Source organism: Xylocopa sonorina, chromosome 15, assembly GCF_050948175.1.
Source record: "Xylocopa sonorina isolate GNS202 chromosome 15, iyXylSono1_principal, whole genome shotgun sequence".
Classification (NCBI taxonomy): domain Eukaryota; kingdom Metazoa; phylum Arthropoda; class Insecta; order Hymenoptera; family Apidae; genus Xylocopa; species Xylocopa sonorina.
This window is the reverse complement of record NC_135207.1, coordinates 2307412-2334696: the sequence shown is the minus strand read 5'-3', so window position 1 is coordinate 2334696 and position 27285 is coordinate 2307412. Positions and strand designations below refer to the sequence as shown.

The 27285-nt window shown below is 34.2% G+C and overlaps 4 protein-coding genes across 4 annotated transcripts; 3 read left to right on the top strand and 1 right to left on the bottom strand.

Moving 5' to 3' along the window:
- Nucleotides 1-1438: 1438 nt before the first annotated feature.
- On the top strand, nucleotides 1439-7107 carry B-gluc1 (beta-1,3-glucan recognition protein 1). The gene is made up of 8 exons (XM_076907341.1): nucleotides 1439-1564; nucleotides 2971-3198; nucleotides 3280-3494; nucleotides 4778-4914; nucleotides 4993-5159; nucleotides 6291-6622; nucleotides 6772-6873; nucleotides 6965-7107. Exons 1-8 carry the CDS (start codon nucleotides 1552-1554, stop codon nucleotides 7064-7066), a joined length of 1296 nt encoding a protein of 431 aa, XP_076763456.1. The 5' UTR covers nucleotides 1439-1551; the 3' UTR covers nucleotides 7067-7107.
- Nucleotides 7108-9312: 2205 nt separating this feature from the next.
- Nucleotides 9313-10753, top strand: LOC143430640 (uncharacterized). The gene is made up of 4 exons (XM_076907015.1): nucleotides 9313-9336; nucleotides 9423-9520; nucleotides 9562-9652; nucleotides 10589-10753. The coding sequence occupies exons 1-4, from the start codon at nucleotides 9313-9315 to the stop codon at nucleotides 10751-10753; spliced, it is 378 nt and encodes a 125-aa protein (XP_076763130.1).
- A 3228-nt stretch (nucleotides 10754-13981) lies between these two features.
- LOC143430639 (uncharacterized) lies at nucleotides 13982-15056 on the top strand. The gene is made up of 2 exons (XM_076907013.1): nucleotides 13982-14109; nucleotides 14763-15056. The coding sequence occupies exons 1-2, from the start codon at nucleotides 13982-13984 to the stop codon at nucleotides 14878-14880; spliced, it is 246 nt and encodes an 81-aa protein (XP_076763128.1). The 3' UTR covers nucleotides 14881-15056.
- Nucleotides 15057-15767: 711 nt separating this feature from the next.
- Nucleotides 15768-25993, bottom strand: Spock (secretory pathway calcium atpase). The gene is made up of 16 exons (XM_076907296.1): nucleotides 25977-25993; nucleotides 23936-24282; nucleotides 20808-21008; nucleotides 20632-20721; nucleotides 20451-20548; nucleotides 19809-20067; nucleotides 19382-19718; nucleotides 18759-19147; nucleotides 18520-18676; nucleotides 18150-18320; nucleotides 17761-18076; nucleotides 17491-17676; nucleotides 17262-17409; nucleotides 17094-17189; nucleotides 16784-16925; nucleotides 15768-16681 (listed from the first exon to the last, which is right to left on the bottom strand). Exons 2-16 carry the CDS (start codon nucleotides 24053-24055, stop codon nucleotides 16548-16550), a joined length of 2844 nt encoding a protein of 947 aa, XP_076763411.1. The 5' UTR covers nucleotides 24056-24282; nucleotides 25977-25993; the 3' UTR covers nucleotides 15768-16547.
- Nucleotides 25994-27285: the final 1292 nt, after the last annotated feature.

Genomic DNA, 27285 nt, shown 5'->3' with positions numbered 1-27285 from the left:
AAAATTGTGAAAAATGATAAAATACATATGCAAGAAAAATTGAAGATAGCAAGAATAAACAAGGAAAATAAGAAAATAGTTTACAAAATTTCAAGCTATGTACATAAAGGGAACATATTACCAAATAATGTTCTTATTAGATTTTATTTAGATTTCGAGTTTTTATAGTGAATGGTAATTTTTTGTTTTACACGACGAGTATAAACGTGAAAAGCACCGCAGTAGAGATTTGGTTCGACGAGTATACACGTCGAACGCACTTAACTGGTTATTCTTGCTATCTTCGATTTTTCTTGTTTATGTATTTTATTATTTTTTGACAATTCTCAAGCTTTTAGCGAGAATAACGTATTCAGAAACGAGTTGTTAGTCTTTGTGGCGAATAAAAACGTAATTCTTCTTCATTTTTCGTCAAATGTATAATAGTAGTAAAATAAAAAATTGCTATTGACTATAAAAACTCGAAATCTCAATAAAACGTAATAACAGTATTATTTGCTGGTATGTTACTTTTATATTACCAATACGATCGCTATTTTTAAATTTTGTAAACTATTTTCTTGTATCTCTGGTTTATTTTGCTATCTTCGATTTTTCTTGTTTATGTATTTTATTATTTTTTGACAATTCTCAAGCTTTTAGCGAGAATAACGTATTCAGAAACGAATTGTTAGTCTTTGTGGCGAATAAAAATGTAATCCATCCTCGTTTTTCTTAAAATGTATAATAGTACCATTTGCCCTTCGTTCGACGTGTATACACGTCGTTGCCTGGTTTTAATTCCGCACCCTGTGCTGATCTTTTGAAACTAAATTCTACAGTTAACTCGATAAACAAGATAAATAAGAAAATAGTTTACAAAATTTCAAGCTATGCATATAAAGGAACCATACCACCAAATAATATTCTCATTACATTTTATTGAGATTTCCAGTTTTTATAGTGAATGGTAATTTTCTATTTCAGACAACGAGTATACACGTCGAACGCACTTAACTGGTTAATGTTCAAAATTCCCCCAGATAATTATTGCGATAATCAATATCTTCCACTGAATTCGCAATCGCAGTAAGTAATATCGAGATAAATGAACTGTTACGAAAATTCATATAACGCTATCTAATTGCAACTGATCAGTTTCGCAGCGAGATCGAGCGATGTCGCAACAAGAGGATAAATTGATGATTTATGAAGAGGTTGATCAACTGTGTCTAATGATAGCGACTTTTTACGCACGATAATTCGTCGAATTACAGTCTGCGATTTAGACAACGGATCCTGCGTATCGCTGTGGAACATCGCGGGTAGCTAGTGCCATCATCGTAGGTATGTGTATTTATATGTATACGAGAAACCTGTTTGCGCGAAGCCGGCTGTCGACGACTTATGCTTCTCAGTATCGCTCGAACAGCAGCGTCGTTCAACGCGTTCACCATGAAGCGGCTTCTCTTCGTAGCTCTTTCGTTGCTTGGCACGATAATCGAAGAAATCACGTCGCAGTACGTGCCTCCAACACCAAGCGTGGAACCACTTTATCCAAGAGGATTGCGAATGTCCATTCCACGTGAGTAAAACTGCTTTGTCTCGTCTATTTATTTATCGTGAATTTTTCTGTGCCTTAGCTGCGTTCTTGTTCTGTCCTTGGCACGAGTCGTTCCCACGAAGAGATCCTTAAACTTTTAGAATCTTAATCAGGATGAGTATGCCAGTTTAATTGAATTTTTCGAAGCGATGTCACATCAGCAGTTTACTTACAATAGTTTCGTACGCGAGTTTATTTTATAATGTGTGCACGTAAGATACACTCGTGAAGATAATACCATTTTTGTTATTTGTTGTGAGAGGAGATGAGGAAAAATAACTGTTTTGTTTCGTTTGTTTATTTATCGTGAATTTTTCTGTGCTTTAGCTACGTTCTTGTTCTGTCCTTGGCACGAGTCGTTCCCACGAAGAGATCCTTAAACTTTTAGAATTTTAATCAGGATGAGTATGCTAATTTTTCGAAACGATGTCACATCAGCAATGGTTTCGTACGTGCATGGATATTTGTTTTATAATGTGTGCACGTAAGATATACTTGTGAAGATAATACCATTTTTGTTATTTGTTGTGAGAGGAGATGAGGAAAAATAACTGTTTTGTTTCGTTAGTTTATTTATCGTGAATTTTTCTGTGCTTTAGCTACGTTCTTGTTCTATCCTTGGCACGAGTCGTTCCTACAAAGAGATCCTTAAACTTTTAGAATTTTAATCAGGATGAATATGCTAATTTTTCGAAGCGATGTCACCAAGCGATATCAGTAGTTTACTCACAATGGTTTTGTACGTGCATGGACGTTTATTTTATAACGCGTGCACGTAAGATACACTCGTGAAGATAATACCACCATTTGTTATGAGAGGAGATGAGGAAAAATTGTTGTAATTTATCGTTTGCAGAGGAACTGCGAATGCAATCTGCGAAGAACTAATTATTTCAACTTCACTCTCTTAATATCAACTAATGTTAATGCTATAACTATTGCTATAGCTAATGCTATATTAATAACTTAATATTAACTGAACTTAATGTTAATGTATTTTTTATCGTTTTTTTTTTATAAAAAGTTACTTCGTAAATGTTTGCATTTAGTAACAAAATATCGTAAATATTATATATTACATTATATTAGTTTAAATATACCGATAATAGAAATGATCAGTGAAAATATTATCGTACATTATTGTACTGCTGCGATAGTATTCCCAAAGGATCGAATGCCGCCTCTGAAAACGTTAAATACATTAACGATTAGATTACTTTAGCACCGATAAAGAAGTTTATTATTATTTTTACTTATTATTTTTATTATTAAGTCGTATATATTTAATTAAGTCGTAACCCAAGAATGGAATTAATGTAAACACAAAATAGAGGTAAATCAAAGATTAAATCACGTCCATAAAGACCAGAAATACCTTTTACGTTTAGACGAGGATGGCATCTCTTTAGTCGCATTCCACGTGAAATTTAACGAGGATTTCAACGGCCTTGAGGCGGGGACCATCGCCAGAGATATAGTAAAAGTGCGCAACGGTCATTGGACGTACGAGGATCGCACAACAAGATTGAAACGGGGCGACATTATTTATTACTGGATCCACGTTGTTTACGATGGACTTGGTTACAATTTGCTCGACCAGTCTACAACAGTGAACAGTTAGTTCGAAAGGAAAACAATGATTTCAGCTATTGTATTTATAGAAGAAGTAACGTATATTTGATTACATACCTTTTCAGATTTTTATAATTACGATGGAATACCAGTGGGCACGGGTGATGTTCAGAATATTGTCTGCTCGACACCCTCTGCGACTAAGATATTACTAAATACGCAGAAAGCTCAGCAACAAAACCCGCGTACCATCTGTCCAGGCCAATTGATCTTCGAGGAAAATTTCGATACACTCAACATCAGTCGTTGGACCATCATCGAGCGGTTTTCAGACGCTCCTGTAAGTATGTCGATCGCAAATGATGCTTGACAATTTTATATTTAATCTCGTGTCCCATAATTTATAATTTAGGAAGATAATTAGAAACGAGACAAAAAATAATAATTCTTCTTTAATCAATTATTTCAGAAAAACGAAACATAAAGGGACAAAAAATAATAATTCTACTTTAATTAATTATTTTAGAGAAACGAGATATAAAGAGACAAAAAATAATGAGTGATCGCAAATGATGCTTGACAATTTTATATTTAATCTTGTGCCCCATAATTTATAACTTAGGAAGATAATTAAAAACGAGACAAAAATAATAATTCTTCTTTAATCAATTATTTCAGAAAAACGAAACATAAAGGGACAAAAAATAATAATTCTTCTTTAATTAATTATTTTAGAAAAACGAGACATAAAGAGACAAACAATAATGAACGATCGCAAATGATGCTTGACAATTTTATATTTAATCTTGTGCCCCATAATTTATAACTTAGGAAGATAATTAAAAACGAGACAAAAATAATAATTCTTCTTTAATTAATTATTTCAGAAAAACGAGACATAAAGGGACAAAAAATAATGAATGATCGCAAATGATGCTTGACAATTTTATATTTAATCTCGTGCCCCATAATTTATAATTTAAGAAGATAATTAAAAACGAGACAAAAATAATAATTCTTCTTTAATTAATTATTTCAGAAAAACGAGACATAAAGGGACAAAAAATAATAATTCTTCTTTAATTAATTATTTTAGAGAAACGAGACATAAAGAGACAAACAATAATGAACGATCGCAAATGATGCTTGACAATTTTATATTTAATCTCGTGCCCCATAATTTATAATTTAAGAAGATAATTAAAAACGAGACAAAAATAATAATTCTTCTTTAATTAATTATTTCAGAAAAAACGAGACATAAAGAGACAAACAATAATGAACGATCGCAAATGATGCTTGACAATTTTATATTTAATCTCGTGCCCCGTAATTTATGATCTAGGAAGATAATTAAAAACGAGACAAAAAATAATAATTCTTCTTTAATCAATTATTTCAGAAAAACGAGACATAAAGGGACAAAAAATAATAATTCTTCTTTAATTAATTATTTTAGAGAAACGAGATATAAAGAGACAAAAAATAATGAATGATCGCAAATGATGCTTGACAATTTTATATTTAATCTCGTGCCCCATAATTTATAATTTAGGAAGATAATTAAAAACGAGACATAAAGAGACATAAAAAATAATGAAATAATTTATTATTTTATTTCAGAATTACGAATTCGTCGTTTATATGAACGATAGAAACAACCTGGACGTTGAAGGTGGTATTTTACATATTCAACCGGTTCTCACTGATGAAAGGTATAGAGAAGGTTACGTTCGAGATGGGACCATCGCTTTAAGCAGGTAAACTGTCGATTATTCTAAACTCAATTAACACAGATTGTTAAAACTTGTTCGATTAAAAACGACGAATGTCATTAGATGTACGGGTCAAATAAACACCTCTGAATGCAAACGTACCGGATATGGATGGCGTATTTTACCACCTGTAATATCAGGACGTTTAAACACCATGTCATCCTTCGCCTTTTTATACGGACGTATTGAAGTTCGTGCTAAACTGCCTCGTGGCGATTGGATATATCCTTGTGAGTCATCTATCTTGTTATAACAAGTTGAACCCTTGACTGATAACGTGTCAAGATAAGGGCAGTTCTGTCCTCGAGCACAATTTTTAAGAATTACTTGATTCACTTCAAGTTAGAGAAAAGAAGTCGATAAAAAAGTAAAATAAAAGAGTCAGATCAATTTTTAGAAGGGTCAATTATACGGGTAAGTTTAATTTTAAAAGGGTTAATTATGAGGATACTTTACGATAAGAAGAAGCAAGATAAATTATCAGTAAGTTTATCTTTCTACTGACCTCAATAAATTGTATGAAGCGACGCAACGAGTGGAGATGCAGCTGTGGAAATGCAGATGTTAGATAAAACAAGGATCTCGGAAATATCAAGAATTATAAAATTATCGCATAGTAATTTCTCATTTATGAAGTCATAACTCGAGATGTTTTCGTGAATCCAACCGTGAGATAAATTCCTCATCCAACTCGAACGTTATTTTACTGAGAGTCTTCACGCTTGAACGACGATACCCAAGTAAACGAGTTTGAGGGTGATATTGAGTAATTAATTTAATAATTAAATAAGGTTTACATACATAATTTAAAATGGTCTGATACAATATTTAGTATACTGTTAAGTAGCAGAAGTGAATCAGCGTCCTTTGTTTATGAAGCATTGAGAACGAAAAACATGAACCAATGTTTTTCGTTTCGTACATTTGGCAGTATAAATTGTGTATGTGGGAATCAAAGCCATATACGTTTTTACATACACTTAGGATACACCAGCAATGTGTTAACGTCCTATAATATAGTTTACCACATACTATAACAAATATTTAATGTTATAAATGAACTACAGTGGTAAAATGACTGTTCTAAGCCTCTCGTTTTTTATGGATACAATGTAACACAACAATCTCAATGTTTCCTATGGTTAAATATCAACAGAAATATTGCCATACTTAATATAATGTGTAGAGTAAAATCTCTTTGCACGTAGATGTGCTTTACCAATTATTTCAATGCGTGTATTTTCTCAGAACTATATAAATGCATGCGTAATCCTGACCAGTCAACACTGATTATCCTTTGTAATAACATTCCAAGTAACTATTCTGAATAATTATTGTAAATACAATTTATTTTATTTCAGTGCTGACACTAGAAGCCACACAGAGGGAAATACAAAACTCTTCCGTATATTGCGACATCGTATTGGCTTATTCGGCTGGAAATCCATCGCTTAGATTGGAGCACAGCAATGGACAAGATATAAGTGGTCATATCCTTCAAAGCGGTGCTCACGCGACGGATGTAGACCAACAGCAGACCAATCAATTGAATCTTCCTACGAAATTCTCGACTTCGTTGTGGTCAGACAACTATCACGTGTACGATTTAGAGTGGAGGCGCGGTAAAATCATAGCTAAGGTCGATGGAGAACTTTATGGTGAACAATCGGTGCCAGCATTGTACGAGACTCCGGTTAGTATCGACATTAGAATCGATATTCAATATACTTTCTTCGTTGTGCGAATCTTGAACTACAAATTTATTATTATAGTAATAAATTTATTATTATAGTAATAAATTTGTAACAAACGGTTCTATTAACATTTCACGCGTTTACACAGGTGTATTTAAATCTTGGAGTAGCCGTAGGGGGGCTTACATACTTCCCAGACTCTTCTTACAGCGGCAACTACGAGAAACCCTGGAGGAACGTCGCATCGAAGGTAATTCCAGCAACGATTCGAGCATTTACTCTCGTTGCAAATGTACGCCAACGAAAATCGAATATCTAAATCGTGGTATCGTTCGTCGCAGGCACAGTTGCAGTTCTACGACGCGAAAACGAAATGGCAGGAAACCTGGAAGAATACTGACACAGCGCTCCACGTGGATTACATCAAAGTCTGGGCGATCTAAGAGATCCTTCACTTTGACCCAGAGACACTTTTTTTTAATAAAACCTCAGTACTTCATTTACTACCACGTTTTCGAATCGTTCGTACGAACAAACTGAATTTGACGATCAAAAGGGTATCGGTGGAGGGACCAACACGGAAGCGGGTAGAGGCTGTTGATAAGGCACGTCATCTGGAAAATAACCAGACCCAAGCAGCTCGATCAGCCATTCTCCTCGATAACCATAGCGTCTCTGATATTCGTACGAGGCACGTGGTCCGTCTTCCGGTCTGAATTCGAACACCATCTTCTGTCTGATGTTAGGAGATGCGAACAGACTCGACAGATATCCTGCGCTATTTCTTGGCCACTCCCAAAACCTTCCACTTGACCAGAACGATCTGAACATGTTGAACCATCTTGCAGGGTGCAGGTCAAACGGAATTGTCCTGGCGATGCGGGTCGAAACGGTTCCACCGCATTCCACGACAATGCACAGCTATGCATAGAATAAAACAGCTGTGATGTAATCTCCTGACGCATTCTACTCTTAATTATACACTGATATTGTTCTCGCAGAAGTGTTAAATGGCCTGATAATTGATACAACATTGAATGTAACGCACAGCACAGTCTTTAATCCAGAAGCACACGTATCGAAGTACTTTGCATTAACATCACACGTGTCGAGTCAAATTTTCCAACTACTTCGAATCTCTTTTGGAATTTATTTTCTACGAAAAGAGTAATCCTCACTTTGTATTAACACCACACGTGTCGAGTCAAATTTTCCAACTACCTCGAATCTCTTTTGGAATGCATTTTCTACAAAAAGAGTAATCCTCGCGTTAAGATATTGCTGTCACATTTTTACACATGTGCTCCAGGATTAAATCGACGTTTCCTCACTGAAAACGCGGTGTTTTCAAACTCGTGGCAACTACGTTCAATCGTATACAAATGCACTTACCGCGCAGATTACTATTAACGTCTGACTCGAGCGCATTTTCCGTAATCGAACCTCCTCCAGGTAGGAGCACAGGGAAAGCAATATCCCATTGTTCGCAGCGCTCGCCCACCTTTATGCCTTCCAACTGGGTAACCATTTCGTGCGTGGAATGCATCGCGATTTTGTATCGCGACGGAATTGTCATTCGTTGAATGAAACGCGAGCCTTTCAAACTGTTCGCGCGTCGTTAGCGAGCGTAGATGGTTTTCTTTTTACTTTCACTGGCTGCGTTGCGCCATACAAGACTCGCTGACTGATTTCTTCCTTAGGCGAGGTGGAGTCACATAGTTGATATTCCGTGCTCGTTCGAGTATCATCGTATCACGCTGCCGGTAAAGAGGCTTTTACGTGACCACCTCAAGCAAGGACAACATGGATCTTCCTCGTAGTTTGGTAGTTTGAGTCGTCAAATTGCTTGCCACTAATTTGCTTACAATTTCTCAACAATTTTAGTAGTTATTTTTTTTATATAAATTGTTACATTCAAATCTGATAGTATTTGTAAGAATGTAGACGCAAAAAATAAGTTTTTATACTGATTTATGAGAGAAGAAACGAAAAGAAACCTACTAAAATTGTTTTATATTTAAAGAAAGCCTCATAAAATTGCTTACAATTTCTCAACAATTTTAGTAGTTATTTTTTTTATATAAATTGTTACATTCAAAGCTGATAGTATTTGTAAGAATGTAGACGCAAAAAATAAGTTTTTACAGTGATTTATGAGAGAAGAAACGAAAAGAAACTTACTAAAATTGTTTTATATTTAAAGAAAGCCTCATAAAATTGCTTGACACTAATTTGCTTACAATTACTCAACAATTTTAGTAGTTATTTTTTTTTATATCAATTGTTACATTTGAAGCTGATAGTATTTGTAAGAATGTAAGTGCAAGATGTAAGTTTTTATAGTGATTTATGAGAGAAGAAACGAAAAGGAACCTACTAAAATTGTTTTATATTTAAAGAAAGCCTTATTTTCATTTAAAAAGAAGTAATGAATTATATTTACGCATGAAGTGGGTTTATTATCTACTATGAACGGGTTTACGCAAGGATGAGGGTTTGCGACAGATTCTGAGGAAAGCGGCACATTTACATAGAATTAGAAATTAACTGTTCCTATTTCGAACTTCCACTAATCTGCCTCGCGATTTTTTATTTCGAAAATAACGTAAAATGGAAAAGAAAAAGTTTTATGTGACTATATAGATTTTAACAAGAATGCAGAATTATAAATAATACGATACGAAAATAAATGCAATCAATTTTTAACTTACGCGTGTAAAAATTTGAAACAAGATCATTTACCAAACTAATTATTGATAAATATACGTACTAACGTGTACAATAACGTAATACACGTAGAAACGGTGTTCTATAAGTACGTATCAGCCAATTTCACGATTCAATCGCGCGATTAAGTCACGACTAATTACAGCCGTGAATTTTTCATTGTATTTTAGGTAATTTCAGTTTGTCTGGTGTTGCTGTTTCACACTGACAGAGGTTTAATGGCTGGCGATGTCCTCAACCCTTTGTCCACTATTATTGATCTACTTCAGTTTAATGTATTGGGGGTACCAGTTGTTCACGAGGCAAGTATACAATTCTGCGAAAAGAAAATCTCATTGTTAAACGAATAAACGATAAGAGAAAAGAAAAATGAAGCGTGAACGGTCGTTTCATCAAACAATATTAATTATCATTATCATTTAATGAAATTATTTAAAGTAGATTAGGATAATCCCAGTAAAAAGGAAGATGAATTTTAATAATTCTAACTTATGTATCATATAATTAACATGTACAAAAAAATAAACGTTGGATGGGTGACATTATCTACTTTAAGCGTGTCTATGCTATCATCCACTATTTTTAAATATATGTTATAAGTTACGAATTCTACTTAAGAATCGTTTACATCGTTTCTTTTCTATTAACGAAACATAATATGCAGTTTCTATATAAATTACTCAATTTAAAATCTATATTCGTTTTTTCTTCGATTATGAATAGTATTTCGTCAATTGTCGACAAGTGGCAAGCAACAGAGATTAAGAATAATATAATTGTATGCTATAATTTACAAATTCTACTTGAGAATCGTTTGCACCATTCTTCTTTTATTAAAGAAACGTAATATGCAGTTTCTACATTAACTACTCAATTTAAAATCTATATTCGTTTTTTCTTCGATTACGAATAGTATTTCGTCAATTGTCGACAAGTGGCAAGCAACAGAGATTAAGAATAATATAATTGTATGCTATAATTTACAAATTCTACTTGAGAATCGTTTACACCATTCTTCTTTCATTAAAGAAACATAATATGCAGTTTCTATATTAACTACTCAATTTAAAATCTATATTCGTTTTTTCTTCGATTACGAATAGTATTTCGTCAATTGTCGACAAGTGGCAATCTACAGAGATTAAGAATAATATAATTGTATGCTATAATTTACAAATTCTACTTAAGAATCGTTTGCATCGTTCTCTTTCTATTAAAGAAACATAATTGTTACGCAGATAACAGAGTGGGATTTCGATCCAGAGGTCGGAAAGCAGAGGAGGGTCAGGTACGAGCAGGAAAACGGTCGTCGTGGTGAGCTTGCTATCGCGAGGCTGGGCATGGGACTGGGATACAAGCAACCGTGGGGAGTAGTTGTGCCAAGATCGTCGAGAAATGGCTGATCTGTAAAAAACATTCATGATCAACGAGTCATTCATTGAATAAAATTATTGAAAGTAGATTAAGATAATCCCAGTAAAAAGGAAGATGAATTTTAATCATTCTAACTGATGTATCATATAATTAACATGTACAAAAAATAAACGTTGGACGGGTAACATTATCTACCTTAAGCGTGTTTATACTATTATCCACTATCTTTAAGTATATGCTATAAGTTACAAATTCTACTTGAGAATTGCTTACATCGACCTTTTTTGATTAAAGAAACATAATATGCAGTTTCTGTATAAACTACCCGATTTGAAATCCATAGTCGTTCTTCCTTCGATTACGAATAGTATTTCTACAATTGTCGACAAGTGGCAAGCAACAGAAATGCAAATTTTAATCCTGCGATTAGGGCGTCCATCGTGCGTTCTTTGTGCTATAAGTTACAAATTCTATTAAAGAATTGCTTACATCGTTCTTTTTCTATTAAAGAAAGATAATATGCAGTTTCTATATAAATTACTCAATTTAAAATCCATAATCGTTTTTTCCTCGATTACGAATAGTATTTCGTCAATTGTCGACAAGTGGCAAGCTACAGGAATGCAAATTTTAACCTCACGGTCGGTGCGTTCTATGTGCTATAAGTTACAAATTTTACTTGAGAATTATTTACACCATTCTTCTTTTATTAAAGAAACATAATATGCAGTTTCTATATAAACTACTTGATTTAAAATCCATAGCCGTTCTTTCTTCGATTGCGAATAGTGTTTCAACAGTTGTTAACGAATGGCAAGCAACAGAAACACAAATTTTAATCTTACGATCGGTGCGTCCATCGTGCGTTCTATAAGTTACAGATTCTACTTCAGAATTGTTTACATTGTTCTTTTTCTATTAAAGAAACATAATATGCAGTTTCTATATAAACTACTCAATTTAAAATCCATAGTCGTTCTTCCTTTGATTATAAATAATATATTGTCAATTGTCGACAAGTGGCAAATAACAGAAAGGCAAATTTTAATCTTACGATCGGTGCGTCCATCATGCGTTCTATAAGTTATAGATTCTACTTCAGAATTGTTTACATTGTTCTTTTTCTATTAAGGAAACGTATTATGCAGTTTCTATATAAACTACTCGATTTAAAATCTATAATCGTTCTTTCTTCGATTACGAATAGTATTTAATCAATTGTCAACAAATGGCAAGCAACAGAGACGTAAATTTTAATGCTGCGTTCAAGGCGTTCATCGTGCGTTCTATATACTATAAGTTACAAATTTTACTTGAGAATTGTTTTTTTTATTAAAGAAACATAATATGCAGTTTCTGTATAAACTACCCGATTTGAAATCCATAGTTGTTCTTCCTTCGATTACGAATTGTATTTCAGCAATTGTCAACGAATAGCAAGCAACAGAAATGCAAATTTTAACCTTACGATCAGGGCATCCGTCATGCGTTCTATTTGCTATAAGTTACAAATTTTACTTGACAATCGTTTACAGCGTTCTTTTTTTATTAAAGAAATATAATATGCAGTTTCTATATAAACTACTCAATTTAAAATCCGTGGACCTTCTTTCTTCGATTACGAATAGTATTTCGTCAATTGTCGACAAGTGGCAAGCTACAGAAATGCAAATTTTAACCTTACGGTCGGTGCGTTCTATATGCTATAAGTTACAAATTTTACTTGAGAATTGCTTACACCATTCTTCTTTTATTAAAAAAACATAATGTGCAGTTTCTGTATAAACTACCCGATTTGAAATCCATAGTCGTTCTTCCTTCGATTGCGAATTCTATTTCAGCAATTGTCAACGAATGGCAAGCAACAGAAACACAAATTTTAATCTTACGACCGGTGCGTCCATCGTGCGTTCTATAAGTTACAGATTCTACTTCAGAATTGTTTACATTGTTCTTTTTCTATTAAAGAAACATAATATGCAGTTTCTATATAAACTACACGATTTAAAATCTATAATTGTTCTTTCTTCGATTACGAATAGTATTTCGTCAATTGTCAACGAATGGCAAGCAACAGAGATGCAAATTTTAACCATACGGTTGGTGCGTTCTATATGTTATAAGTTACAAATTTTACTTAAGAATCGTTTATATCGTTCTTTTTTTATTAAGTAAAGATAATATGTAATTTCTATATAAACTACTCGATTTAAAATCCGTAGTCGTTCTTCCTTCGATTACGAATAGTATTTCATCAATTGTCAACAAATGGCAAGCAACAGAAATGCAAATTTTAACCTTACGATCAGGGCATCCGTCATGCGTTCTATATGCTATAAGTTACAAATTTTACTTGAGAATTGCTTACACCATTCTTCTTTTATTAAAAAAAACATAATGTGCAGTTTCTGTATAAACTACCCGATTTGAAATCCATAGTCGTTCTTCCTTCGATTGCGAATTGTACTTCAGCAATTGTCAACGAATGGCAAGTAACAGAAACGCAAATTTTAACCTCACGAGCGTTGCGTCCATCGTGCGTTCGGTCACGCAGGTGCGCGTAGTGCAAAGTACAAAGTGTGCTCCGGCCGACTTTCACTCGATACTTTGGTATCGAAGAATGAGCGAGCTGGAGGGGGGCGAACGAGGCATGGTAACGGATTTTAGAATGAGAAGTGGCTAAGTAGTAAAACGTGGAATCAGAAAAACGGATACAGACCGATCGTACGGGCCCTGGTGCTGCCTTTCCGTGGCTGTTGGTAAATTAAACATTTCATTCTGTGCTTTTCGCCTACGACAAAGGTAACCGTCGTCGAGTAAAAAACGCTCGCGACCCATCGCTACGCTTTCCCGGGGACTTTCAAACTTTCATTCCGTAGATTGAAAGTGTTCGACTAGTGCTTGAAGTCAGCGAGATGGCGAGACGCGAACCCGTAAGTAAAACGAGAAACCAAAAATTTGCGCGAAAAGTATATTTGTGCTAATTCATTTTCTGCGAATCTAACCATTTATGCGCTGAGAAGGATTTAAGGGGCGCACTAGTTAACGTAGGTCTCAAAATATCGTTTGACCCGGTTCTACGACGCACATAACACGCAAGACTATATATGCAGACATATAAATCCTTCGTTTCTCAATCTTTTCCATACTATTTATTACGAAACATTTAATGGATCCAGTTAAAGCACATCGCGCGCTAAATGTAGGGTACCTACTGGTTTTTTTTTGCACACCTCATTTCGACACGTTGTTTATTAATGATCTACTTTCAGTGGACGACCGTGATCCTTGTAACGATACTCGTTACATTTCTTCTCGGTTTGGTCGTTCAGACCACGGCATCGATTGCTGAACCAAAGGCACCTAACTTTCAATATTTCGAACGGTAAGAAAAATGTACAAAGTATGGACAAATTTGTGTTCGCAATACGTACAAAAGGAGGCGGTTCGTTGTTAGAAAATTGCAAAAAGGATTACAATAGTCTCATGCCAAGTTACAATCAATAATAGTATGTACAAGCAAAGAAAGTCGTTCACGGGTGTTAAAAGTTACGTATTGAGTTGTCCAGATAATTCGTGCCAACTTCTTGTAGACAACGTTTACAATTCAATTACGATCGATAATTAAAAATGATGTTCACGTATATTCAAAATAATCGTTTATCAAAGTATATTCTTGGGACAAATTCGTTAGAATCAATTTATTTGCAAATATCTTCTTAAGTTTAGAAGAGGGAATTATGTAGTATTAAAGGTAAAGAATCCTTGAAAAGACTACTCTCTGATGGAGACGATTTTTATCTTTGGAAAAAGTTGAATTTTCAAATTTCCTCACAGATGTTGATAAAGAAAACCTGCTATATATTATTAAATGAAAAGATAATTAGATTAAAATATAGAATGTCCTTATTCCTATTTAGAAATCAGCACGAATTTTCTAGGCAACTTAATACTGACTACGTAAAATACATACGTATAAATTGTTTGTTACAAAACAAACAGAATTACAGCTACTAATTATAACCTGATTATTTGTAGGCCTAAATACCGCTATCCATATTACGATGAAAATGGCAGAGGAAAGCTACTCTACGGTTATGGAGGACCAGATCTATATCAATACAAAACTTATACCGCCCTCGAGGGAATCCATTAAGATAGCACACGCTATTAAAACGGTTATGGTTGATGAACTGTGTTCAACGAGTTATGATAACGGCTTATAAACAGATCTGGAAGTACAATTGAAACGAAAGAAATCAATGTAAAGTCGAAAGAATTAAATTCAAATGCTAAGGAACTATATACAACTATATAATGCTAAATGTTTACGCAGAAAAATGTAACGTATACTTTGTTGGGCTAAAAATGATCAGTTTTAATAACTAAAGATAAACCTCAAAGAAGAATCCACGTTACATTTCGATTATAATTGAATTTATGAAGTACAGTCTACGTAGATCGTTTTAATGTGCATGCGTAGCAAACATTCCAGTCAAAGCTGATACAAATAGAGAAAAAAAGCACGTTGTGTGTATTTATGAAAGGAAAGTCCATTTATGAAGTCCAATTTATGAAAGGAAAGTCCATATCGCAGTGTTTACGCAGGCTGCACCGATGTCGCGTCATGTTCCAGTTTTATAAAAGTCTGTCTTACCGAGAATTATTCGAACTCGGAAAGTTACACAGTCATGTAACATAGACTCTTACTTGAGCTTCCTCTTCAATTATTCAATTTGTGCTTCACAACAACTCAGGTTTAATAATGGAATTTTTTAAACGTAGAACCACATAAATAATATCTTTTGCTTCTTCTGACACCATCCTAGCTTCGCTTGGTGGATACTATTTTCTACACTTTTAGTATAGAAAAGTCCAAACCTGTTTATAAGATCATGCTTGTAACTGTTAAAATGATACATAATACGCTGTAAGAATACATAATAATAAAAATATACAGAGTACATGTACATGTAATATTTTAACGTATTATAAGTTCATTTTTTTCTTGTTATCAGAAGCACATCGGGTTACATAATGGAATTAAGGAACATTACAAGATCGTTTATTCTTTCCGTTATAATCAATTGTATTTTCAAATGCAATCGACTCGTGTGCTTAAACTTACTTGCCTTAAACATTATGTTTCTTTGTCACGGATTACGGTTTCTCTTTATTATTCGACAATAACGATCTACAATTACTGACCACGGGCCAAAAGAGCCCGCGAGGAAGTAGAAACGAATGTGTACGTTCGAAAGAGCAATTGCTTTGTTAATCAGATGAAGAGAGAATGTTAAACATTAGAACAACATCATGATTACTCAATGACAAGAAGATTGCTACAAATACGATTGCGAAATAGTATCATTAAAATTGATCGTCTACAAAAAATGTGTGGAATGTGCATAATAGTGTTTCTAGAGTCTACGACGTGTCCAATATAATTACCGTGAAGACGAGAAGTGAAGATGGCTAGATTCTAACGCCTAAAAACCTGAGTAATCGTACGTCATAGAAAGAAAGAGAGAGAGAGAGAGAGAGAGAGAGAGAGAGAGAATTTTAATTATAAATGATAAAAAAAAAATGCTGTCATCGTTTGAACGCACTTGATTAAACGCGTGAGAAATGTTCGTTTTGTGACGCGGTGCACATACAATTTTACAAATGTGCAAGCATAGTCGAGTCTATAGCGAGATAATGTTTGATAAACGAACGAATGACTACTACCCGTACGATGTGTGTTGGGTATTTCTTTCCTTTTTTTTTTTATTATTATTCCAAATGATCCTTGTCCGCCTTATCTTCGGCAGACTGCAACTGTCATACAAAATCCATCTCGGACTTATTGTAATATTGTGTACCTGCTCGTCGCCTGTATAGTTGTCTCTCTATAAATTTCTTTATCTCGCTAATTATGAAAACGCTTGATGTGAGTGCGACGAGAAACAAGATATCTGTTAAAAACAGAAAAAGAAATGTTTTTTTTTTTTATAAGTTGAAAAATAACATGTCATGTTTCAATCTGCATCATAGAAAGTTTCGTTTAAAATATGCACCTTTTACCGATAGGGCCTCGGTTTGGAAAACCCGTTGCAATGGTGGAAAGTAGATCACTAACATCTGTCCAATTACTGATAATGTTACAGCTACCAGGAACATTTTGTTACTCCATAAACCAATGGTAAATATCGATTTGGTCTAAAATGTTTATCCTATGTTTAGTTCATGAAGAATATACTATAATCGTAACTCTAATAAAGCAGCTATGGACTTTTTGTTATATGATACATTTATCTTATTTTAGCTTTAAAACACACCAATAAATGATTCTGCAAATGTTACATAGGTTGCTCCATTACTTCTTACCTGTGATCTACAACTTAGAGCATTGAACATATCGAAGAAAACGAAACATGTAAATGTCATAGTTGTATCTCTTGCAGTGTTACCATCAGTCGTCATCTGATAACAATAAACCGTAAAAAATGTTAGATATATAATTGAATATTCTTTTCTGAAAACAAAATTTCGTACCTCTCGATTATATACCCATAGAGTACCAAGAATAATAATAGTAGCTGACAATAATACGTTGATGATTAGACGTCGCGTAATCATTGGTTCTTTCGTGTCGCGTGGCTTTTGCTTTAAAACATCCTTATCAACAGGTTCGACGCCAAGACTACGATGAATAATTGATATACATATATACATTATAATATAACGTATAATGTTAGAAAAATCTTTCAAACAGTCGATTTACCTTTGAGCAGGTGGGCCATCCATGATAATATTGATCCAAAGAATTTGCATTGCATTTAAGGGATTTGGTATGCCCATCAACGTAGCAAGCGCAATTAGAGATAGAGCAGCTATACTGGTACTTAATTGAAATCTTACAAAATTTCGTATGTTGTGGAAAATCCCTTTCCCTTCCTCAATTGCAGCACTAAAATATCAATGTATATACAGTCAGAAAGAGAATAAATGTATGAAAATACTGAACAATGCCGGAAAGGAAACTAATATGTACATGATACTTCCAAAATCGTCATCCACTAAAATCATGTCCGCAGCTTCTTTACAGACATCAGTGCCATTTTTACCCATGGCTATGCCTATGTCTGCTTTCTTTAAAGCGACACCATCATTTACACCGTCACCAGTCATGCCCACTATGTTTCCTTCCCTTTGTAACGCTTTCACGATACATAATTTATGCTTAGGCGTGACACGATAGAATACGCTAACATTACTGATACACTGCTCTAATTGGTGTTCGGACATTAAGTCGATTTCGTCTCCGGAGATTAGTCGCGAGTGAAGTACGTCTAACCCGATCATACTTGCTAGAATGACAAAAGCAAATGCGGTGCACTATTCTTGCGAGACTTTTACAAACTGTAAAAAAATTATATATACCAATTGCGGATGCAGTTTCTTTGGCGTCACCTGTAACCATTTTCACTTTAACACCGCTGTTTATGAGAGTCGTTATTGATTCACGAACATGTGGTCGAGGGGGATCGCATATACCCACAAGACCAACGTACATTAGATCTTGTAATGACGAACCGCGTGCTAAACCAATTACTGCAAGTAATATTGAGAAATATAAAATTTATACAATTAATGATTATATCAATACTAATTCTTAAACACTATATTAGGCCAACTGTCTGATTCTGACAGGTGTCTGTTAGCTTAATTATGAATTCTCTTCTATTTGTATCTTAACAGGTACGCAATACAGCAATTACTTATGGTAAACTTGAAAATAATTAAAACGTACCTCTTAATCCTTGTTGTCCAATATCATATGCTTCTGTTAAAAATTCTTCGTCTTTCTTTTGATTCAAAGAGTATACTTGGCCATTAACAGAATACTTAGTACATAGCGGTAAGATCTTTTCTAGAGCACCTTTTACAAAATATATTTCTTGTCTGTTCTATAATATATATGGAGATATCTTTTTGAAGTAACTTCTAAATAATTCTTTACGTAACTTTTTTTTTTTTATAAAATATTACCTCTCCGTGTTTTGGCGTACACTTCACAGCCATCATTTTTTGTTCAGATGAGAACGGATATTCTTGTAATCGCAAATACTTATCAGCGATTCCATACATCCCATATTTCATCGACAGTGCCATCAATGCACCTTCTGTTGGTTGACCAAGCAAAGTGTCGTTCTGTATTATAGCGTTATTGCAGACGCATCCTACTTCCAACATATTGCTGATAGCTTTATGCGCAAGATCGAAATTGTCACATTTACGAATTCGCACTTCCCCTTTATCATTGTAACCAGCGCCAGTAATATCAGCTATGTAACCTTCCGATGTAACCAAAATCGTTGCAGTCATCTCATTTTTAGTGATAGTGCCAGTTTTATCGGAACATATCACGTTCACACAACCTACGCGTGTAACAACACAATAATCATGCATTATACTTTAAGCAGATTCGATAAATGTTATATAATTATATGTTAGATACGTAACACTATGTTCTGTTTAAACGAACGCACGATATTATTTTTCTAACTATTTAAAACACAAGCAAAATTTAAATCAACTTAATAGTGTTCATTGCACATTTTAAAATGCATTCAACGGAGTATGGTTAAGTAATTTAACTGTAATATATTTACCAAGGGTTTCAACTGTTGGTAATTTTTTTACAATGACTTTCCTTTTAGCCATCCTCATAACACCCAATGCTAAAGTAACGGTTACAACAATAGGCAAACCCTCTGGTATAGCTGCTACTGCCAAACTTACACCGATGGTAAACATTTCAAGTATAGCTTTGCCTTGGATCCAGCCAAGAAGCATAATAATACCGATAATGCAGAATGAATAAAACGATAATTGAGTGCCCAAGATATCCATACTTCTTTGAAGCGGAGTTTTTGGTGCTTCTTCAGCTTGCATCATTGAGAAAACTTCCCCGAATTCACTTTTCTCGCCTGTGTTCACTACTATACCCTATAAAATATTTTTTGTTATACATTAATAAATAAATAATACGGTATACTTATGCATGGAAATTCATTTGTTACAATATATATAACGTACTTTTCCATTTCCGCAACGCACCAATGTACCCATGAATGCAATATTTCTTTTTGACGTCAATCCATTTGTTTTGAGTATCGGAGCTGTTGACTTTTGTGCCGGTTCAGTTTCGCCGGTAAAACTACTCTCATCGATCGCTAAATCTATTGCCTCGAATATTCGGATATCCGCAGGTACTCTATCGCCGATATTTAAATAAACTACATCACCAGGAACTAAATTGCGAGCAAGAAATGTTTCTACTCGACCTTCTCGTAAGCTGCAAAGAAATGTTATAAACGTTAGTTTGACATAAAAATTGTATAACATTAAAAAACGTTCTTGTACATATGTTTTATAACAATAGATAGGTCTAACTTTCATCTTCAACCTATAGCTTTGCATCCTTGAAAGGATGATATTTTAGATGTTACAGGAAAGGAAATTTCACCTTATCGATTTATTGATTCGAATTGGGTACTACATCTTCTTTTTTAATAAGGCAAAGGAATACTCCATATAAAGGGCTAACATATCCTCCAAGGATTACACTTCTAGAGAAAATGTTAATTCAAGTAAATAATGCTACCAACTCTTACTTATAATTTCACAAGTTTAAACACTGTGTCGAAACGAATAATTAGAAATTAAAAATCGATTTACCAGTGACATGCCGGTGGCACCAGTTTATTTAATTCCTCTAAGGATTTTTCAGAGCGGTATTCTTGTACAAATGCGACTGTCACCACTATTATGATAGCCTGAGAAAAACATGTTAGTTACTAAAATACAGCATAAAAAATGGAATTTTTGCAAACATAATCATCGTTAATTATACACTTACCACTGTAATACTGACAGCATCGTCAAACTGTTTCATACATATACTAACAAAAGCTGAACCGAGAAGTAACAGAATTAAAGGATTCTTAAACTGGAATAAGAAAGAAAATAAATTGTACATTTTGTAACTAACGCTGATATATATATCGAAACAGCCAAAAGTAATTACTCTCATACCTGTTCGAGGTACTTCTTCCATGTCGGCTCTTCCTCTTTAACACTAAATTCATTGAATCCAACTAATTGTCTTCGATGATCCGCTTCCTGCCACCAAAGACCTGTTCTTATGTCGACGTGTAATCTAGCTGCTACTTCCTCAGCACCAAGGCTGGCTGCTTCGGCTGTTGTTAACCACATCTCTGACGTTTGATCTTTATCCTTAAAAAATTTCAATTAACAATTCTACGATTAATATACACCTCTGAATAATCAATGACACTTTAACCTATGTATACAAAAACGATTTCCTAACCTTTATCGCTAACTTTCACTAATTTTAAATTGGCGAACGACTGATCAAACGCATCGTTTCTTAACGATAATTTCAACGATAGTTTTTTTCCTATGAAACCATTTGACGTTAACAGATAAGTACATTCAAGATCACGATACCGATGACACATTGTTACGTTCGTTAAAGGCCTTCCACATTTTCACGTGCACATCAAACGGTTTTACAGTGTTCCTTTATTTTGAACAGTGGCTACTTATTCACGTAAAAGGTGCAAGCGCAAATTTGAATAAGAATTTATTCGCCAATTAGATCAAACGAGGCGATAACTCTATTAAATTCGTAATTCAATTTATTTCCATTTTACACGTGTTTAGCGATGACTAGTCTGATTAATGTCAACTATCACTTCTAACACGACACGTGTACCTTCTGTTTATGCATGCTGTGCAACATACAAATCTGACACGAATGCAAACTGAGATTTGTCAGAATAAAGACGTACGCATCTGTACAGATAAGAGAAATAGTTTCACGGATATCTGTCGAATTTTCACGTGTTTCAACATTTTTCCAGTGTTTTCTACAATATATATATACGTATAGGATACAAATGTAAGCTTTTCGTGTAATAACTTACTTTAGAGTCGACGTGCGTGTGCGTATTTTATTCTATATTGTCAAATTTTGAATCGTTACGTTACGCGGTTCGTGACTGTAAGGACGTTCCAGTACTTTCGACTATACAAACTTATATTCCTGGATGACGAAATACAGAATTATTTCCCTGCTGATTTTATTTACACACGTGCACATATTTTTGTGACCCATTTATTTTAATTTCAAATGAGGTTTATGTTATTCTATCTGTAGAAAATGAAACACTATCATTTTTGGTGCATAATGTTTGTATACCTCAGTTAAGTTTCTTAAAACGATGCAATTTTTATTATTTACTTGTTTAACATTTTCTACAGATTCACCACATTATTTGAATATCTACAAATTAATTTATAAATATATGATAAACTATTTCTGCTATTTATTTTATTCTTATGTTATTCTATCTGTAGAAAACGAAACACTATCATTTTTAGTACATAATGTTTTTGTATACCTCAGCTAAGTTTTTTAAAACGATGCAATTTTTATTATTTACTTGTTTAACATTTTCTACAGATTCACCACATTATTTGAATATCTACAAATTAATTTATAAATATATGATAAACTATTTCTGCTATTTACTTTATTCTTATGTTATTCTATCTGTAGAAAACGAAACACTATCATTTTTAGTGCATAATGTTTTTGTATACCTCAGCTAAGTTTTTTAAAACGATGCAATTTTTTTCTTACTTGTTTAAAATTTTCTAGAGATTCATCACATTATTTGAATATCTACAAATTAAACTATTTCTGCTATTTATTTATTTTCTGTCACTATTCTTTGTATTAAGTCACTCGATCGTACTTACTGTGTAATAATAAGAATTTATTTCTACAGTAAATAAATTTAACACTTGACTTTAACTTGACGAAAAGTATTTGGATGGAAAATTATTTCGTAATAATAGCAAATGAAAGATTCTTACATTATAGTTGCATTTACGATCTAATAGCAATGTAATTTTAATTGTTGTCTTAGTAAGAGAATGTTGTACAATACACGAGACTTCGAAAGTATCGTGTAAATTGCAACTATTCGATTTTCCATTCTAGCGATTATCGATCCATTTTCCAGAGACCGTGCAAGGTCACATTGTTGAAGTTATTACTTCAGGTCAACATATTCACAGCATTTGTCGCCAGTTTTATCTTCGCACAATATAAAATATCTCTAAATGCAATTATACGAGCGTGTAACGCGTGTATTTTGCTATTGAAAAAATCATTACTTCCGAGAAACAATTGTTACATAAGTTTCGTTGCTATTGATACGTTAGATAACATCTGACGCTGTGATTTACGATTTTCTGGCGTATAATTTTCCTGAATCGCGAAAGCGACGTATCAGAACAATGGAACTAAAAAAAAATCCCATCTGTAAATAAAAGCACAGGTGACAATAGGGGCCCTGGCAGGTGCTGTTGGCAGGGTGAACATTCGATCGATACAGAACATTTAAAGACACTACGGATACAATGAACTTCTCTGTACAATACATGCACTCTATACAAAATTTGTGCACGCGTTTATTTCACATTATACGCGATTAATCGCGCTCTACTTCCAAATTCATTATACCAAATTCATTATGAAAGAAACTTCGATGACAAGGAACAGTCCTCTTCGTTAGAAAATAAAATATATTATTATAAATGTATAAGGTGAATCATAGAAAAATAGACTGCAGCCTAGAAACTAATTCATGATGGTTGTAGAAAAAATTGTGTTAGAATAAACATTTTACGTGTCTCGATTAATTGCATCTCTGCACTCTGCTTCCAAATTCATTATACTCTATACGAAAGAAACTTCGATGACAAAGAACAGTCCCCTTCGTTACAAAATAAAATATATTATTATCAATGCATAAGGTGAATCATAGAGAAATAGACTGCAGCTTAGAAACTGTTTCATGATGGTTGTAGAAAAAATTGTGTTAGAATAAACATTTTACGTGTCTCGATTAATTGCATCTCTGCACTCTGCTTCCAAATTCATTATACTCTATATGAGAGGAACTTCGATGACAAAGAACAGTCCTCTTCGTTAGAAAATAAAATATATTATTATAAATGTATAAGGTGAATCATAGAGAAATAGACTGCAGCTTAGAAACTGATTCATGATGGTTGTATAAAAAATTGTGTTGGAATAACGCGTGACGTTAGTCGAAAATAATTCTTACCTCCTTCACCGGTGCGCTCTCGCTCTGTTCCTTGTCGGCAGCTGCGGCTGCTGCAGCGGCGGCGTCGAGTTCATTATCTTCGAAAAGTTTTTCGTATTTTTTGCCCACCGTGTCTTTCATGTCTTCTGCGCTTCGTTTCTTCCTCTCTTTCTCTTCTCGTTTTTTTTTTCAACCGGTTAATTGGCAGCTATGGCACGCCAACGATGATTCTCAACGCTTATTTTAAGGTCGAACGCTTGTCGCGGCAGGATCTCGCGATATCCCCAACAAGATGACACTATCATTTATCAGTCCGGTTTTACGGTTTCGAAAAAAGGAAACACACAGCTCATGGTCTGAATTAATTCCTGTCAACATTTCAACGAAAGCGTTAAACACTGTACACGTAGAATAATACAGGGTATCCTCGTTTCTTCGATCAAACTTTGTCAGTATATATTTTAACAGCTGCTGTTTAAAGCCTCATTAAGAGATTACGAGAATAAGGAATATTATTCAGCGACAGGATGTATGTACGCATCGAACGAATTACAAGAAACGACTAATTTGTTCGTTAAGACGAAACAAAATCGAGATAAACTTCGTAGAATAATATATTCAATTGTTTAACGTTGTCATTTTGAGATACGATATTTGTAATTACACAGTGGTTAAGTTAATTATCTATTTATTTTTATCTTGTATGATAGTAACTCTAAGGTGGTCAGTGTGTATGTCGTTAACCTTTGTACTGCATGTTTATTAGAGATTTTTTTCTAAACTTACAAATTACTGATATTTATATAACATTTTTTCTTTTAAATATCTGGTGTAAATATGCTGACAAAGTTTGACTACAAAACTGGAGCATCCTACGTGTATGGTTTTATGTATGCGAATGAGCGCAAGTTAAACGTTCTGGCGATTTTCAGTCACGCGAAGGTCAGACGAGCAAATTTCTGTTACCCTTCGACAGTATTTTCAATTATATAAGAATAAAATAATAACTCTTATTCAAGGAGAATTGCTGGAATGTGCAAGAATTGGCACGCTTGTTATACGTATTCAAAGAATTTCGACATTTCGCAGCAGAACAGCATTGTATTCGATAAACATGCACGATTTTGGATACTGACCCGTTTCAAATGATCTAGAGACATAACAACGTTACTGTTAGCTGTAAATATTGCGTTTGATAGGGCGTACAAACTATTTATAATAAGCAATTAACGTACGTACATTACGCGTGTAATATCGCGTGGAAATTTCTCGATTGAAAGAGTCGAACTTAAATGATAGAAGAAAACAACCGGCAAACACATTTGTCCGGATAACGCGGACATTTGCCACTAACCTACTTTCGAATTAAACAAAAGTCGCTTTCATCGATTTTCTAAAGGAACGAGTGTCACCGTGATTATCTCGCCGCTGATATTAAACGATATCATATAACGTAAACTGTAAAAACATAGTTCGATTAATTTACTGAGAAGAGAAACCTTGCTTGCACGCAGTTACGCGTAATCTATCGAATTTACATGGTAATATATTTATAGCGTTCCCACAAGAAGTGTTTCAGTGTTTACGAAGACTATTATGCACGTGGTATTACGATGAGAAGCAAACGTTTGAATGGGAACTCTGATTGTTTAGTGCAAACGATCCTAGAAAAAGAGATAAAGAATTAAGTACAATACGAGTTTGTACGATTGACCTATCTACAGAATGAGATCGATAATTGATGGAAATAACGTGGAATCGTTCGATACCACCGACGCAAACGAGTTCGTATTATTCGTAATCAAACGTGCATATAACTACTACGTGTCACTACAAATCGATAACCAGAAGTTTCCTCGCGATGAACGCACGCGAATGCGCACGGATCGCTGTTATTTGAAATAATACGAACGAGAGGAGGGAGTTGCTGATGGAGAATTCTCGAGAAAAAGCATCGTACCCGTTTGTAAGGTTCGCGAGACCCTGTTTAAATGTCCGAGGCACGTTGAGGTATCGAGTCTCGATGCGCTGATAGATGAAACGCGCGCCGCGAATTACTCACAAATTGCAGACTTCGTGCGTGTAATTATATCGCTTATTAGGTTGCGCCACGAAACGATTCAACGGCGTTTCCTTCGTTGAGAGACTGTACGGGCGCACTCATACAGAAAATAGGAACAAGCACTGCGAACGTGATCCTCGGTTGACGTGTGGCCACTGAGTGACAAGTAGCTCCTACGTAGCGAGCAGCGCCGCTTGTACCCCCGCTGGTACTTACTGATCTGGGAAACCAGCTATACGAGCGTGCACTTGTGTCGCAAGTCCGTACAGTCCACCACGTATCTGTTGTAGAAGTGGAGCAGACTGTGTCGATCCAACGTACGACGACCTTAAGCTGCTGCACTTCCAAATTCGCGCATCGTATCTTTCGCGACGAGTTATTCGGTTAGCCCGTGATGCATCCACGGTTTTTCCTCGAGTAAAACGAGTCGAAGACTCTGCTCGTCGAAGACGATGATGTACGATGGATCGTTTCACCTGAAACGTGCGATATTAGTCGTGTGAACTTAAAAAATCGATATCAAACGTATGTACGCACGGTAAAAGGGCTCGAATGCGTGTTGCCCCATTTTCCGCCTTTTTTCTTCAGCAATCTTTAAATACAAGCATTGTGAAACTGAGTGGTTTTGTGCGTGAATTAGATGGAAGGTATATACGTGTAGAGTAGTTGTACGTTGATGTTAATAAATGTAATTGACGAAGGTTGAGTATAGTTGATATTTCACCTCGTAGTGGTATATATTCGGGTGATGAGAGATGTTGAGACGGCTGTAAGAGGAATAGAAAAATTATGTCTATTATTTTTATGTTACTTTTTTGTATAGTATGTATATATTGTATGCACAAGTCATTGGTTATATTCTCTACTAATTTTCAAGATATTTTTTAACTTATTAAACAAACATTAACATGTATATTATATATATATAATAAAGTATGACAACGTATAAATTTTACATCACTGATTTATAAATTAGAAAACTTAAACTCGTCGATTTAAATGATATTCTCCGTGACATTGATTTGCCAGAAAATATTGAAAAATGCTCATCTTAAATAATAAATACCTTAGAGTAATAAAATAAGAATTTTATATTTACAGATATTGGAAATCATAATGAAATATTAACAACAGACTAATACTTCTATAATAATCAATTTTCACTAATTAGAATTTTAAATCGAGCAATTTTCAAATTCCTAATTATAATTCGAAATGTTAACTCTGCATTATAAGAACTTACTGACAAATGACGGACGAGAGTATTTATTCCATTTTATTGACATAAATTTGTATCGATGCTGATCCA

Excerpts from the sequence above, each read along its gene's own strand:
- B-gluc1 (XM_076907341.1), top strand. Across the intron at positions 3,495-4,777 it reads AGCGGTTTTCAGACGCTCCT|AATTACGAATTCGTCGTTTA; the intron begins GTAAGTATGTCG and ends ATTTTATTTCAG. Across the intron at positions 6,623-6,771 it reads CAGCATTGTACGAGACTCCG|GTGTATTTAAATCTTGGAGT; the intron begins GTTAGTATCGAC and ends GCGTTTACACAG.
- Spock (XM_076907296.1), bottom strand. The coding sequence starts at position 24,055 with ATGAAAGACACGGTGGGCAAAAAATACGAAAAACTTTTCGAAGATAAT. Across the intron at positions 19,148-19,381 it reads ACCAACAGTTGAAACCCTTG|GTTGTGTGAACGTGATATGT; the intron begins GTAAATATATTA and ends TTACACGCGTAG. Across the intron at positions 18,677-18,758 it reads GTACGCCAAAACACGGAGAG|AACAGACAAGAAATATATTT; the intron begins GTAATATTTTAT and ends TATATATTATAG.
- LOC143430639 (XM_076907013.1), top strand. The coding sequence starts at position 13,982 with ATGATCTACTTTCAGTGGACGACCGTGATCCTTGTAACGATACTCGTT. Across the intron at positions 14,110-14,762 it reads AACTTTCAATATTTCGAACG|GCCTAAATACCGCTATCCAT; the intron begins GTAAGAAAAATG and ends GATTATTTGTAG.
- LOC143430640 (XM_076907015.1), top strand. The coding sequence starts at position 9,313 with ATGCAATCAATTTTTAACTTACGC. Across the intron at positions 9,521-9,561 it reads AATTTTTCATTGTATTTTAG|AGGTTTAATGGCTGGCGATG; the intron begins GTAATTTCAGTT and ends TCACACTGACAG. Across the intron at positions 9,653-10,588 it reads GGGTACCAGTTGTTCACGAG|ATAACAGAGTGGGATTTCGA; the intron begins GCAAGTATACAA and ends ATTGTTACGCAG.